Raw genomic sequence first — 15,801 nt, 5'->3', positions numbered from 1 at the left:
TTATGAACTCATATCTTCATCGATGGTCATGTTAGACTTAGTGTCTTGTAAAATTGTCGATCCAAGCGCCGTTATTCTTTTCTTGCTATGTTGCTACAGCTCAAGATTTTTTTCCTAATTTTCTTTTAAGTCTTTCATTCTTGCTAAGTCGACATAAAACGTAATTCGAATCTTCAACTTGGTGTATCGAATCTTCATGCATAATCCATTCGCCATGATGCTCCGACAATTGGACATTCTCGTACCTAAAATGTTCCAAGAATACAAACAAAAGGTTAAAGATTCTAATGAAAATTGAAATCAAAATAATAGAACGAACCTGAAGCACTTGCGATAGCCGATTATTTGTTTATCGGTCTTGGTAGCAAAAATCGGTTTGACTGGGTTCTCGCCACTCCATGTACCGTTGGCCAAGCCAATCTTGCGGTTGATATGGGCCCACAGATGTTCGGAGTTATTGGTCAAGCTCTTGAGTTTGATGAAAAAATAGAGATGTTCGCCGTCGATGCCTCCAAAACGTAGCCAGATTTCCCATAGCTCCATTCCTCCATAAAGATGGTAGTCGAAGACTACATCTTTGACATACGGGAGGTCATGAATCTTCCAATGCAGATATTGAAGAAGCTGTTGATCGGTAGACCTGAATTTCACTCCCACTGGCAAGAGAGAGAGCGATGACGAGAATCCATTAAAATGTGTTCCTTGAAATTTCCTTCCAATTCTGCTACGAACTAAACCTATTTAAGAATAAAACCAACCTGGGCCACTATTGTAATTAAACAAACTTTTTGGCCCTCGTTCCGCAATTTAATAAAAAAATGGGTGCGCTTTCATAATTTGAGGAATTGAACATCCCCATTTGTAATTCTGCTAAGTTTTTTCATTTGATTTTAATACAATTGTACCAAGTGGAATTTTAACGGAAAAAAAAAAAAATGTGTGAACAGTTGGACTATCATCACGTAGTGAGCATGACGAGTATGTTGTATGCGTTTATACGTTTATTATGCATGATTTAAGGTTTGGATAGCTCGTTATTGCCCAGTTATGAGTTGGACTATCACTATGTTTCATACAGTGCTAGTTGTGGTATCCAAAGACTATGAGTTATTGTTTCACGAATTTTGGTTTTAATACCTAGTCACGAGTTCCATAGCCTTCTTGGATTGACCAGATATCTCTATTCATGCACTAACCAGCCGGGTTTAGGGTCTATTGTTAGACATGCCTTAGTTGTCACCCAGAGAGGATTTCAAAAGTCATAGAGGGTATGTTATTGATGGTGCCCAGTCAGAGTAGTTTTACGGTTATAGCTTGAGTGGCGTAGTGACATGTAGCTTTATTGCTATAGTCTGAAAAGACAAAGTAACAAGTTGGTTTGCGACAGGTAGTTTTAGTGTTTTAACTCGATAAGGGTACATGAGTAGATAGCTTACTGTTCCAATCTGGAAAAACATAATAAAGATAGTTTACTGATCTTAAAAATAGGTAGTTTACTAACGAGGCTTCATAATTAATTTTTGAAAATAACACACCGAATACGAAAAGTATGGAAAATATCTCGTAATGTATCGAGACAAAATATTAACCAATTTTTATTTAAAACATATTGTTTTTTATAACCATTTTGAATTTTATTTTTAATTTAAGAATATTATTGAACCATTTTAAAGTTTAGAAATATATATTTTTTTAGGGGACATTTTTATTAATTTAGTCAATATTTTAGAATTAATTTGTTGATTAATTTTAACAATTAATAAAAACAAAATACAAAATATTGTTTTTAATATTTTACAATTATTTTTTTTGTCAGTTTTAAAATATTTTAATGGAATTTCTATTATAATCAAATAATCATAAAATATTGTTTTTGGATATTTTACCATTATTTTTTTTATTTTTTTTATTTTACAATTATTTTGTTTACATTTTAAAATATTTTAATCAGATTTCTCTTACAAACAAATAACCATAAAATATATTTTTTTTTGATATTTTACGATTACCTTTTTACGTTTTAAAATATTTTAATTAGATTTCTATTACAATCAAATAATCTAAAATATATATATTTTTTTCGATATTTTACAATTATCTTTTTAAATTTTAAAATATTTTAATTAGATTTCTATTAGAATAAGTAACCATAAAATATTCTTTTCATATTTTACAATATTTGAATCAGAATATTATTACCATTAAATAGCCACGTACAAATTATAAAAGCTCATTCCAAGAATATCAAAAAATACATTCACGATTAATACATTCACGGAGTATTTCTCAAATACTAATGGATTCTCATGATCGCCCTCTCTTGCCTGTGGGAGTGAGATTCAGACCTACTGATCAACAGCTTCTTCAATATCTATATTGGAAGATTCATGACCAACCATATTTCAAACGTGCAGTCTTGGACTCTGATCTTTATGGAGAAATGGAGCCATGGGAAATCTGGCTACGTTTTGGAGGCACCGACGGCGAAGATCTCTATTTCTTCACCAAACTCAAGAGGTCCACCAATAACTCTGGACGTTTGTCAGCGCATATCAACCGTAAGGTCGGCTTGGCCAACGGTACATGGAGTGGCGAGAACTCGGCTAGTCCAATTTTTGCTACCAAAACCGATAAAACAATAATCGGCTATTGCAAACGCTTTAGGTTCGTTCTGTCATTTTGATTTCAATTTTTGTTAGAATCTTTAACCTTATGTTTGTGTCCTTGGAACATTTAAGTCATTGAATACATTTTAGGTACGAGAATGTCCAGTTACCCAAGCATCATGGGGAATGGATTATGCATGAATATAGCTTACATCAAGATTCGATACAACAAGCTGTAGATTCAGATTATGTTTTATGCCGATTCAAAAAGAATGAAAGACTTAAAAGAAAATTACAAAAAAATCTCGAGGGGCCGGAACTTAGTAAGAGAAGAATGACCACCTGAATTCTTTCATAGTGGAAGTCGTGCAATAAGAGACGATCAAAGATATGATTCTGCACTACAACCGACACAGTAGTAACGTTAAGATGATCCAATCGATTTTATTTCGTTTAACATTTGAATTTTATTAGATTTTAGTTATTTATGTAATATTTGTCGAAGATAAATATATTTTTTAAAATAAATTAATAAAATAGAGAGTATGGCGGTAAACTCTCACTTTCTAATTTCAAAAGCCTTAAAATTCTCTTATCATATTTTCCCTTCAAAATTTTATGATAAAATTATAACATAATAACAATAATAACAACAACAATAATAATAATAATATAATTAAAAAATAGAAAATCAATAATTTATATATCCTTATTCATTAATATATTATTACTAAATAATTAAATATTTAATTTAATCTAAAGTACAAAAATAAATAAATTAAAGACATTATTCAATTTTTTTTTTTTAAAGTTAAAAAATGTAAGGATATTTTTATTAATTTATTTTTTATTTTTAAAATTTATAATTTAGCCCTATTTAAAACAAAAATATATAATGGAGGGAAATGGGGTGCACGCGCCAAGAATACTACTCGCTCGATTAGGGGAGGGAATGAGACGACGGTAGGGCAGCGGAACACCGGCGGGGAGATCGGCGGAAACTCATGCAAATTCTTCTCAGTTCAGAACTCAAAGCCTTTCCATTTTCGTAAACGGCGGTTCATCTTCAGGTGTCTTGGGAGTCCATGATTGTTGCTGTCTCGACCTTCATTTCCATTATCCGCTCCCGAGCCCCTCACATGATTCTGGCTCTAGTGTTTCTGTTCTGATTGCCTTTGTTCAAAACCTGGTCTATAATTTGCGATCGAGAGATGAACACGGAAGAGGTATTAGAGGAGCTTCTGAACGTAGAAGTGCAGATAAACGAAGTCCAAGGTGCTTGAGTAGTCATTATCTTCTCTGTTTTTGCGTTCCTTTATTCTTTATAATGTATGCCTGAATTTCCATTGGTGTCATTGGTGTTTCTGTGTTTCAATTCGTGTTAACTTCTTGCATGAGTTAAAAGTTCGATAAAATCTTTATATGTACTGGTGGAATTCCTCAATGGAACTGAAAAATTGGGTTGGTTGAGGAAGCATTGTATAGTCTGGTAGTAGTCATTAGTGTTGAGGATGGTTGGGAGGGAGTCCCCATTGGCTAATTTAGAGGATGATCGTGGGTTTATAAGTAAGGAATACATCTCCATTGGTATGAGGTCTTTTGGGGAAGCCCAAAGCAAAGCCATGAGAGCTTATACTCAAAGTGGACAATATCATACCATTGTGGAGATCCGTGATTCCTAACATGGTATCAGAGCCATGCCCTTAATTTAGCAATGTCAATAGAATCCTCAAGTGTCGAACAAAGAAATTGCTAGCCTCGAAGGTGTAGTCAAAATTGACTCATGTGTCGAACAAAGGGTGTACTTTGTTCGACGGCTCCAGAGAAAGGAGTCGAGCCTCGATTAAGGGGAGGCTGTTCGGGGGCTGCATAGACCTCAGGGGAGGCTCTATGGTGTACTTTGCTCGGGGGAGAATTGTTGGAAGGGAGTCCCACATTGACTAATTTAGAGGATGATAAGTAAGGAATACATCTCCATTGGTATGAGGCTTTTTGGGGAAGCCCAAAGCAAAGCCATGAGAGCTTATGCTCAAAGTGGACAATATCATACCATTGTAGAGATATGTGATTCCTAACAGTTAGAACCTCCCACGTTGTCGAAGCTGATCGTGTTTTATGTTTGTATAATGGATTATGTAATTCGTTTCTTTTGGGTTGTCCTCGCATTTTGCCTTATGCCTCTTCTTTCTGCAGCTGAAATAAATGTTCTTCTGGAACGCCAAGACAATTTGTACCAAAGAAAATCCGAGCTGCAGTCCTTGTTAGAACTCTGTAAAGAAACAGAAGATTCCGTCAGCCACACAGGCACTTCTACGAATTCAGAAAATTGGTCTGGTCCATTTAAATGGGATTCTGAAGCGAATGATGTTAAGTTGAACATCTTTGGCATATCCACATATCGTGCAAACCAGCGAGAGGTAAGTATTTTCTTTTTGGTTTTTTTTTTCTCATATATAGGTTATATCTTTGATTCTGTTGTTTATCAACCAGAAATGGTCAAAGATTAAAGTGAACAGAGAGCAGGCCATCTTGTTGTTAAATGCAGGCTTTGGTGAAGCATGTTCTACATTTTCACTGGAATATGAATAGAGTTGCTTACTTTCCCTTAGTAGGAGCAAGGGAAAAACGCGAAATCACCTGTAGCCTAATTCATATATGAATCAAAGCTCTAACTACCTCTGATCTCTTCTACTCGGAAAACAATTCAAACCTATTTATTTTATTCATTTGATTGCTCTTATAAAGAAGAACACCTTGACTTTTCCACCATTATTCAAGTTCATAAATATTTACCAAAGAATGAACTAAGGACAATATGTTTGAACTGTTGAAGTTGTCTTTGTGATGCTATTGTTTTCCGTTTGTGAGTGGATTTACTAATTATTGCATAATAGTAGATTGTCAATGCTGTCATGAGTGGGCGAGATGTTTTGGTGATTATGGCTGCTGGAGGTGGGAAGAGTCTTTGTTACCAGTTACCAGCTCTTCTATACGATGGACTTGCTCTGGTTGTCAGTCCTTTACTTTCTTTGATTCAGGATCAGGTACCTCATAGTTACATTTTCCGTGTTTTAGTGTAAGTTCTGTAAGTAAAGTGACATACTGAGTAGGTTTGATCAGTTTGGCTAACAAGTTTATATTTTTTAAAATTTATATATGTTGGAATAGTAAATATCTCGGCCTGCTGGTTTTGTTTGATTTAGAAGAAATCAATACTTTTGGTCGTTTTTAGTTTTTTCTGGAACCAATATATTGGTTCAACATTGATTTTGGAGAAAAAGAGGAGCAACGCAGGTATTGGTTTCATGAAGAACACCCATATTTCACTTCTCCCAATAATTTCACTAGGTAAACCATATCTTTTGATCAAGAACACCTTTTTTCAGGTTATGGGTTTGGCTGCTTTAGGAATTTCAGCATCTATGCTTACTTCAGCTACTAGTAAAGAAGATGAGAAGTCCATATACAAGAATCTCGAAAAGGGTGAAGGGAATATGAAAATATTGTATGTCACACCAGAAAAGATATCAAAGAGCAAGAGATTTATGTCTAAACTTGAAAAGTGCTATCATGCTGGTCGTCTTTCTCTTATTGCAATTGACGTGAGTATATCTATCAACATGTGTTATCTATGTTTCTTACTATGGTTACTATCACATCACCGCCATACCCTTTGTTTCAGCGAATTATCCCTGTTGTTATCGAACTTTAAAATGTCAAACGAAGGAATAACAAAAATGTATTTGGTTTCGAACGTTGGCAGCTTCTTCTAGCCTATCATTCTTTTTAATTAGGAATGAGAGAATGTAAATATAAAAATCCGAATAAAGAATGTCGGAGGGAATAAGACAAGAAAATCTATGAAGAGAGATTGAAATTACAAAATGTTGCAAGGGATTCAATTTATGACGGTTAAAGAACAAAAGAAATTATCCAATTTAGTAAGACCAGACAATTTCTCAGAAATTTTCTCATACTTCGGAAAATGTCTCCATTGTGAAAACTGGTGCCTTCTTCCTTTTTAGCATTGATAGGTGTTATTATCATTACCAAAACAGATGATAGTGTTAAAAGGACCAGAAGGACACTTTCTCAAAATGGAAAAAGAGAGTTCTCTACATCTGTCCTTTTAGGGTGAAAAGAATACTTGCATGGTGAAACCATTCCACAGTTGGTGCAGCCGACCTTAGTAAATAACAGATAGAAGTATATGCACAAGGAATATGTGCTCATAAAGAGCATTAATATGTTTCTAGAAGTTAAAGACTCAGGCTGGAATTAGTTTCTGATTGATAAAGAAAAACATTATTCTGGTCTTTGCTACAACATGATTTACAAGATTACAAACTGCAGGTTCCTATTTCCCAATCTCCAAGATTGCACCATTCATATAAATTAAAAGTTATTCTTTCAGCAATATACTTTATGCCATTATCGTTAATCACGATCATAACAATTGAATTTCTTGTTTCAGTACCTATGTAAAATTCCCCAGAACTAAAGCTTTTATGTTAGAGTTAATATTTTTATTAGTTCTTAAAAATGAAATCTTATACATTATTCACTAAAACGTGAGTACCTTTTAGTGAATAATGAGTTTGCACATGCAAGAAAGGATTTTTTTTAATCTATTTGTCTTTCTCTGTAGGAGGCTCATTGCTGTAGTCAGTGGGGCCATGACTTTCGACCTGACTACAAGAATCTTGGTATTCTGAAGACTCAGTTTCCAAATGCTCCTGTGATTGCTTTGACTGTATGTTATTATTCTACTTTTGTGGAAAAAGTCTATCTTTTCTATTCAATCTTTTTAACGGACTACATTACGAATTCTTGTTATATTCTTTTAGGCAACTGCCACTCAAAGGGTCCAAAATGATCTGGTTGAGATGCTTCGCATCCCCAAATATGTTAAATTTGTCAGTACAGTCAACAGACCGAATCTCTTTTACATGGTATACTGTAAACATCATCAAAAAAGAAAAAAACAAAAAAGAAGTCTTTGGGAGATTCCTACTTAATGATTCAATCATTGTACTACAGGTAAGGGAAAAGTCATCAGTTAGCAAGGTGGTGATTGATCAAATAGCTGAATTTATACAAGAATCTTATCCAAACAATGAATCGGGTATAATATACTGCTTTTCCCGAAAGGAGTGTGAGCAGGTCTGTTTCGACACTCTGTGCGCTATCTGGATCAATTTTTTTTTTTAAGAGACAATTTCATTGATGATTGAAATTTACAAAAGGGATGTATAATCATGGTGTTTACAAAAACCTTCCCAATTTGCAATGAGGGAGGTATAACTATAGTAAGTAAAAATATTAGATAGTTTACACCAATATGTGCGCTATCTGTATCATCATAGTGAACCTTTACACATGGCTTAATGAAAAATATTTCTAAAACATGTACAATATATTATGAAAGTCTAATGGGAGAACTTTTTTGCATGCTTTTGTCCGTTTCTTAGAGTCAACGGACAATTTAATTAATTTCCCATAAGAAAAGTTTAGAAGCAGATTTGCGAATTGTTTTATCTCATGCAAGTGCTACTGTTTTTCGCAATGGTTTGTAATTTGACCCTGGTTGTGCTTTATGCATTGTCTGGTTCATCTAATGTGATGTGGGATCTTGTTTATACATGACTCTAGAAGCTTGTGTTTCTCTTATTTCTTCAAGAATTATAGGTTGCAAAGGAGTTACGTGTGAAGGGCATTTCTGCTGACCATTATCATGCAGACATGGATTCTGTTGCCCGTGAGAAAGTTCATATGCGGTAAAGTAATTCTGCTCGCCAGTCAATGTTTATGAATCTGTACTTTGTATTCGGTAATTTGGGAGAAAGTAGATTGGCTTTCCACATGTCATGGCGGGACATCTTTACTAAATAATATAAAAGTATAAAACCAAGGCGTGAGCATGGCCAATCATCACTTTCTAAAAAACATGAACATCACTGCTCTATATGATATGGATGTAGATGCCCAAATCTCTAACAAAGTAACGTATCACAATTTAAATGAGTAAAGCTACTTGGACATCTCTATTTAAATTTCTTCTTCATTCTTGATTCAATTTACCAAAGTTTCTTTGATATCTTGTAAATGTTTTCTATCACAGGTGGAGCAGTTCTAGGTTGCAGGTTATTGTTGGCACGGTATGCATAATTGAATTTTCCTTGTCTCTTTTCTGGGGGAAGTGTTTTTGGTCAAAATACACTTTTGGTCCCTGAGGTTTAAAGTTGATATCTAGAACCATTTAAAACCATTTCTCAAACATTAGGACTAACGTGTTTGTTTTGGAACTTCAGATATCAAATAGACATTAACTTCTAACATCAGGCACCAAAAGTGTATTTTGCCTCTATTTAGAGGGACTCTGATTTCATTCTAAAACATAAAGAAGATACAGTTACAAGCATTTAACCAAAGGCAAGGAGATAAAATATCACTTTCCAATGAATAAAAAAGAGGGTGTTACGATAATTTCTCTGATTTTGTGGTTAATCTGGGTTTGGTTTTTGTCAAGCATTAATGGAAATGGTAAGCTTGTTTACGAATGGTTGATAAATAACATGCTATGTTTGGTATTGAGAATGGTTTTTCTAAAATGTGATTTAGATTTTTTTATGTATTACCTAAATTATATATATATATTAATAATTTGATTAATTGTATTAAATTAAACTAAATCTATTAATAAAATTGGTTTTTATAAAAAGTGAATAATTAGTATTAAGGAAATTGATTTGAGTAATTAAAATTTGTATTAATTATTACTAGCAAGTTTAGGATGAAATGCTCAGTAGTAACATAAATTTTTGAACCCATCCCCCAACGCCCCCCCCCCCCCCCCAATGCTAAGAAACAGCTACTGGGCACAATATTGAAAAAGAGGAAATTCAGGTTAGGTGACCCTTTGAGATCATGTAAAGAGTGAACGTTCAATCGTCCTGCAATTTTTTATTTTCTAGCATCTTGGTACGTATAAGCATTGCATTGGTTAACTGATCTAATAGCTTGAAGTGCTTTGGCATTTCAGGTAGCCTTTGGTATGGGAATCAACAAACCAGATGGTTAGTTTCTTGCTAATTTATGGTTTTAACAATGTTGCATGACTTCTTCCTCTTTTTATTTTTCAGCCGATTTTTTTTTTTTTTTTTTTTTTTTGCTGATAATGTTAGCTCGTGATTTATGTGCTTGATTAGGACCCATCTTTCATTTTTGGATAGCCTCTAAGTGATAATACTTGTTTGGTCATTTTTAAAATCTAGTGGTTGAAATTTGTGCAAAACAGGGTAACCATTTTGCACTTGGATTATATTTCATGTTGCATGTCTTGAAAATCGGGACAAAAAGGATGAACACAATTTAATGTTCCTTATCTTTGAAATTGGTAAAGGAAAGATGGGGAAAACATAAAGGAAGAGAATAGCTAGGTCAATGGGTGTGTGTATGTATGTTCTAATTTTAATTTTTAAAATGCAGTAGTTTTATTTTTTTTGCTAAATTTATCTGACATGTAATATCTGAACATTGACATACTCTGAAACCCATTTCTCGGTTACTGCTTGTAGTCAGATTCGTCATCCATCACAGTCTGAGCAAATCAATGGAAACATACTATCAGGTCCTTCTCTAACTAAACATACATTTCATTCAATTCTCTCCCTTTGTAACTTCTTGTGTCGCAGGAAAGTGGACGAGCTGGACGGGATGGGCTTCCATCCGAATGCCTACTTTACTATAGGCCTGGTGATGTCCCAAGACAAGTAAGTAGTTTTCGAGGCATTGGCATGAGCCTGTGTATTATTCAACTTCCTGAAGATTTAGTAGTCTATACTGTCATCCTTGCAGAGTTCAATGGTATTTTATGAGAATTCTGGATTGGAGAATCTATATGGTATTGTTCAATATTGTCAGGTATTATCTTTACAATTAAATCGAAATGTGTTCGAGTTCTTTTTTAAAATTGTATTTTTTTTTTTAAATTAATAAACAAATAATATAATTGCAGAGGTGTTTTAAGTTTACCTTTTCCCTTCCCTTATTTCTTTTTAAAGATATTTATTTGGAAATAGACAAGATAATTTTGGAGATTTCAACTTACTTCAGATGAGAAGGAAAATTTAGCATTTGTCGTGCTCTTGATATTAAACATCTTAATTTCATTTTTTTTACTTTATGTTAGTTGACAGTTGAGATGGTGTTTTTATTTTCTTTTTGTTGCCTTCTTTAGGAGAATGCTTTACCCTTTTGTTGTCTCCTTCAATTTTATTTTCTTAAAATGTGATTGTATTTCCTCTTTCTAATTATTGCAGTCCAGACAACATTGTCGTCGCAGTGCCTTCTTCCGACATTTTGCTGAGCCATTAAAAGACTGCAATGGTACACTCCCCCCTCCCCATTTCTTTTATTTATTATTACCTTTTTTTCCTTTTGGGGGGGGTGGGGGGTGGTCTGCTGGGGAAGGGGGTGGTTCTGCAAACACTTCCTGTTTTTCTTTCTGGAAAAATAATCATAGATCTAAATTTTCAGGGATGTGCGATACGTGTGCAGTCCCCAATGAGTTTACGGAACTGGATGTCTGTTGTATGTTCCTTCAACTTTTGTTTCTGATGCCTATTTATTTTAAGTAAAAGAAGTTATTCTCTTTCCTTTTCTTTTCTAAGGAGGATTTTTCTTCTAATTCTAGTGTACTTTATCTTTTTTAATAGGTCATGCTAGAGTTATTATTTCAATGTTACAAGATGTACAGAAGACCAATCAGAGGATGACAATGTTGCAATTAGTTGACAAATTGAAAGGAAAACGCAACGAACTAGGTTGGTTTGCTGATATTCTTTACTGTCCGAAGATATCTAAGGATGAGTATACAATTGATTTTTGTATTGCTATTTCACATGGTTTATTATAGCTTAGAATGGAAGAGGCTGTTTTCGCGTTTTCACGTGCTTGCATTACATCTGATTAGCATCTCTTAGCCGAGAGAGAGAGAAAAAATTTGTCTTGCTTGGCAATGCAGTTTGCAGAACTTCATTATTAAGGTCTTAACGTTGTGTATAATTTCAGTTTCTGACCTAAGGAAAGAGGAGATGGAGCAACTTATCATACAACTTTTATTAGACCGTGTTTTGGTAAGGTTTCTTCCTCTTTATGTAACTTGCTATAATACATTGAAGGCCTAGGGGAAGGAGGGGGGAGGTGTAACCATGGAGGAATTTAGCTTTTTTTTATTCCTTGAGGTTCTCTCAAATAAAAGATTTTTCTCCTGCCTTTTCCTAATTGAGACAAATAAGGAGCATTGTTGTAATCTCCTTACGTTCTGTTGGGATTGGAGACCTTCTTTCTCTATTCATTTTATTATATAGCTATACAAACTACTCGTGCTCTAATTGTTTCTGGATCAACATTCAATCAAGACCGATCTAACATCATCGGAAGTATAATTCTCTTCTATTCTTTTGATCGAAAATTATCTTCTATTTATGAGTCGAATTACTATGACATGTAGTTAGTTTTTCCTGTTCGTTGATTGGCTCATCTATGCTGCTGTATTATATCTTTTCTAATCCGTTTGTGGCATTGGAATAATTTTCTGTTGCTTCAGAAAGAAGAATTTCAGCATACAGCTTATGCTACAAATGCGTATATTACAGTTGGACCATTAGCCCGGCAAGTGTTGCAAGGTTAGGAATGCTATTTTTCAACAGTTGATGGTCACATGAAAACACTGTAAATACAAAGGATTGTTTTCCTTTGTTATTGCTATAAAGCCAGAAGTAGGAAGGATTTTTTCGTTCTTTCAACAAACAACAATTAAAGAAAAGTACTGTGTTCTAATTTCTAAACAAATTTTCAATTATTGTACTTATCCTAAAAAGTATCGTATTTGTGAGATCCCACCTCGGTTGGGGAGGAGAACGAAGCATTCCTTTTAAGGGTGTGGAAACCTCCTCCTAGCATGGGTTGTTACAAATGGTATCAGAGCTAGGGCAATGTGCCAGCGAGGAGATGAGCCCCTTCGGGGGGTGGACACGAGGCGGTCTGCCAGCAAGGACGCTGGATTGTGAGATCCCACATTGGTTGGGGAAGAGAACAAAGCATTCTTTATAAGGGTGTGAAAACCTCTCCCTAGCAGACACGTTTTAAAAATCTTGAGGGGAAGCCCGAAAAGGAAAGCCCAAATAGGACAATATCTGCTAGCGGTAGGTTTGGGCTGTTATAGTATTTCTCTCTAAGAAAATTGAACTTGAACAGTTCCAAAAAGCCTTGAATATATATATATATTTGAATTTCAGAGAATTAAAAACACAGTTTGGTTATCGAGCTATTACTTGTTTTTTAAGAAAAAAAATGTGAAACTGGAAAAGGATACCAAAAGATATACTAATTGACTTCGCTGACATTGTTTGTATACAGGGAAGAAGGTTGTGAAACTTGAGATTTCCGGCAAACAAAAGATAACTGGTGTTAAATCTAGAAGAAAAAGTGTTGCTTCATCAGGTTTAGAGTATAAACTCGACGAGCTACGCAAGGAACTTGCGTCCATTGACGGAGACATTTTCCCTCATTCAGTGCTCTCTACCCAGCAAATTGGTGTCTTAAGTGCCCAAAAGCCCACTTCCTTGGATCAGGCGAGTTTTCTTAATGTCAATTTTATTTATTGATTTCGTAAAGGTTGGCTGCTGGTTGCTTAAGAAGCCTTTACATACAGGAGTCCCGTTCAATTTAATTATAAGCATCTGAGTTTAAGAATTGCCACAAAAAAAAAAATCCCCTGGCTGAGATCAAATAGGACCGCACTTATAACTACTTTGTTTCCTGGTCATTTATTTTTTAAATTCATGCTTGTTTCCTCGTAATCACCTTAAAACCACCTCTCAATCTTCTTCATGTAAAACCTGCTTTATTTAGATCGGGAAAATCGTATGGTTTTATGAAAATGTGTGCTATGGCTCGAATCCGTAGGCAATCCTATGTATGATAGGAGCAGTTGACAATTGAATCCAATTTTGCCTATTATTTTCATTTTCGTATCCGTAATAGTGCGAAAAGAAGGAAGGCCCAATTCCAAGTTGTTCAAGAATAGTGACGTTGAATGTCTCGCCCCTTTGCCTTAGAATTAGTCAGTTCTATTTCTCGATGGGGCAAGGGAAGGGATATAACTCAGCGTAGAGTGTCGCCTTGACGTGGCACAAGTCATCGATTCGAGCCTTATTATATCCCAAAACCCAATGTGAGTTTTTCTATTTTTATTTGCTCCCCCGCCGTGATCAAATGAGAATGGACAAGAGGCTCGTGGGATTGATGTGAGGGGCTGGGGATGGCTATATTTCTGGGAGCTAACTCCAAGCGAATATGAAGCGTATGGATACAAGTTATGCCTTGGAATGTCATGCTTGTTTCAAAAACGTATTATTTTTCCAATATGAGCCTAACTTAACTTGTATAACGTATAAAAATACGTATTATTTTACCATTGACCTATAAGAATAACTTTTTTTAGTTTTTAAATTTTTCTTGGTAGCAAGTGCTTCTCTGATTCTTCTTTGAACACATTGACTGCAGTTGTGATTGACCAATCTAAAATGCTGAAAATGTTAATGTTTTTTTTGCAGTTGGAAACAATGATCGGAAAAGTGAAAGCAGAGAAGTATGGAAATAGGATTCTTGGGGAAATAGAAAAGTGGTCCGCTGCTCAAAGCCAAAATGCTTCGCAAGAAGAGAAAGGAGATGAAAATAGGGCTCCAAAAAGACCGAAAACCATCGACACTCACGTTGTTATTGAGAGCAGCGACGAGGAAGCCTGATGAGTTCAACAAAGATTTTGTGATCAGATCCACTGGTTTGTAGCTTTCTTCCTCATCTCTCCCCTTCTGTTTCCTATTCAAGGTCCCTTTTTTGGTTGCTCCTATGATGCCATGTGCCATACTTAATTTGATGCCATGAGAAGGGGATATGCTTCATTACTAATAGAACGGACCTGGGTTTTATGGGTTTAAAAATTTCAGAATTTGATTCATTCATTTTTCCTCAGAATCTTCCTTCTCCAAGGTTTAAGGAGAGTTTATAATGCCAGTATCCGAACTAGAAGTTCGGAAATGGCTTTAGAATAAGATTATTGATGATGTATCGTTCTCCTCGGTCGCATCATAACATTTGTCTGTTTTTGCCCTTGCATGGTTGGATGGATGTCACATAAGGGTTGTTGTTTTGCTTGTTGCCATGTGAGGGTCATAACTTTTTCTCTTGATAGTCTAGTTGTGACACATGGTTTTAAATGATACACTGTTTTTCTCGGTCACATCATAACACTCGTTTGTTTTTGCCTTGTGTGGTCGGATGGACGCCACTTAAGGGTCGTTGTTTTGCTTGTCGCCATGTGAGGGTCACAACCTACTCTCTTCATAGTATAATTGTGACACATGGCTTTAAATGATGCACCATTCTCCTCAGTTGCATCATAACACTTATATGTTTTTGCTCTTGCATGGTCGGATGGACGTCACTTAGGGTCTCTGCTTTGCTTGTCGCTATATAAGGCTTACAACCTATTCTTTTCATAGTATAGTTTTGATACATGGCTTTAAATGATGCACCGTTCTGCTTGGTCACATCATAACACTTGTCCTGTTTTTGTCCTTGCGTGGTTGGATAGACGTCACTTGAGGGTTGCTGCATTGCTTGTCGCCATGTGAGGGTCACAACCTACTACCTACTATCTTCATAGTATAGTTGTGACACATGGCTTTAAATGATGCACCGGTCTCCTCGGTCGCATCATAACACTCGTTTGCCCTTGCGTGGTTGGATGGACGCCACTCAAGGGTCTTCACTTTTTTTGTCACCATGTGAGGGTCACAACCTACCCTCTTCATAGTATAGTTGTGACACATGGCTTTAAATGACTTTAAAGGTATCAAAACGAAGTTATAAGAACGGAAGGCATATGGGTTAAGATGCGTGTTTGGAATTTGGATTGCATAGTGAAATTTGAAATCTAAGCTTATAGGCTTATTAGGTGCGTACCCCATAGCCTAGTAGAAGCTCATTAAGGTAGGAATGGGCTTATAAATGTGTGTAAATAAACCAATGCCACTCGAATTCTTTGTCAATGTGTCATAATTTTGAATTTAAAATTTTATAATGTCAAAATTATAGTAAAGAAGATAAAAAATAATAATAATAAATA

At 35.2% G+C, this 15,801-nt stretch overlaps 3 protein-coding genes across 7 annotated transcripts; 2 read left to right on the top strand and 1 right to left on the bottom strand.

Annotated features, from left to right (window-relative positions):
• On the bottom strand, window positions 1-1,154 carry LOC147789160 (uncharacterized). Its single transcript, XM_087118234.1, is given in 4 exon segments — window positions 1-105; window positions 107-245; window positions 320-721; window positions 1,138-1,154. Coding segments are annotated over 4 exon segments (663 nt in total).
• A 1,142-nt stretch (window positions 1,155-2,296) lies between these two features.
• On the top strand, window positions 2,297-2,952 carry LOC147789159 (NAC domain-containing protein 30-like). The gene is made up of 2 exons (XM_087118233.1): window positions 2,297-2,664; window positions 2,757-2,952. Exons 1-2 carry the CDS (start codon window positions 2,297-2,299, stop codon window positions 2,950-2,952), a joined length of 564 nt encoding a protein of 187 aa, XP_086974359.1.
• A 560-nt stretch (window positions 2,953-3,512) lies between these two features.
• Window positions 3,513-14,741, top strand: RECQL2 (RECQ helicase L2). 5 transcript variants are annotated; one of them, XM_023655644.2, is made up of 20 exons: window positions 3,513-3,881; window positions 4,800-5,023; window positions 5,504-5,650; window positions 5,993-6,208; window positions 7,255-7,359; window positions 7,454-7,558; window positions 7,647-7,769; window positions 8,295-8,383; window positions 8,728-8,764; window positions 9,649-9,682; window positions 10,184-10,236; window positions 10,301-10,378; window positions 10,464-10,529; window positions 10,928-10,994; window positions 11,145-11,198; window positions 11,324-11,431; window positions 11,679-11,743; window positions 12,217-12,295; window positions 13,029-13,243; window positions 14,228-14,741. In XM_023655644.2, exons 1-20 carry the CDS (start codon window positions 3,818-3,820, stop codon window positions 14,417-14,419), a joined length of 2,121 nt encoding a protein of 706 aa, XP_023511412.2. In that variant the 5' UTR covers window positions 3,513-3,817; the 3' UTR covers window positions 14,420-14,741. The 5 variants fall into 5 exon arrangements, with proteins under 5 accessions (XP_023511412.2, XP_023511413.2, XP_086974405.1 ...); XM_023655645.2 differs by lacking the exon at window positions 10,464-10,529; XM_087118279.1 differs by lacking the exon at window positions 11,145-11,198.
• The last annotated feature ends 1,060 nt before the right edge of the window (window positions 14,742-15,801 follow it).

This window comes from Cucurbita pepo, chromosome 15, assembly GCF_057944985.1.
Source record: "Cucurbita pepo subsp. pepo isolate OVF chromosome 15, ASM5794498v1, whole genome shotgun sequence".
Lineage (NCBI taxonomy): Eukaryota > Viridiplantae > Streptophyta > Magnoliopsida > Cucurbitales > Cucurbitaceae > Cucurbita > Cucurbita pepo.
This window is presented reverse-complemented; position numbering and strand designations above follow the sequence as displayed.

What these genes read in the sequence shown, in the direction of transcription:
- LOC147789159 (XM_087118233.1), top strand. Translation starts at nt 2,297, where the DNA reads ATGGATTCTCATGATCGCCCTCTCTTGCCTGTGGGAGTGAGATTCAGA. An exon ending in GGCTATTGCAAACGCTTTAG is followed by an intron (nt 2,665 to 2,756) that starts GTTCGTTCTGTC and finishes AATACATTTTAG; the next exon opens with GTACGAGAATGTCCAGTTAC.
- RECQL2 (XM_023655644.2), top strand. Translation starts at nt 3,818, where the DNA reads ATGAACACGGAAGAGGTATTAGAGGAGCTTCTGAACGTAGAAGTGCAG. An exon ending in GGGAATCAACAAACCAGATG is followed by an intron (nt 9,683 to 10,183) that starts GTTAGTTTCTTG and finishes TACTGCTTGTAG; the next exon opens with TCAGATTCGTCATCCATCAC. An exon ending in GTATTGTTCAATATTGTCAG is followed by an intron (nt 10,530 to 10,927) that starts GTATTATCTTTA and finishes TAATTATTGCAG; the next exon opens with TCCAGACAACATTGTCGTCG.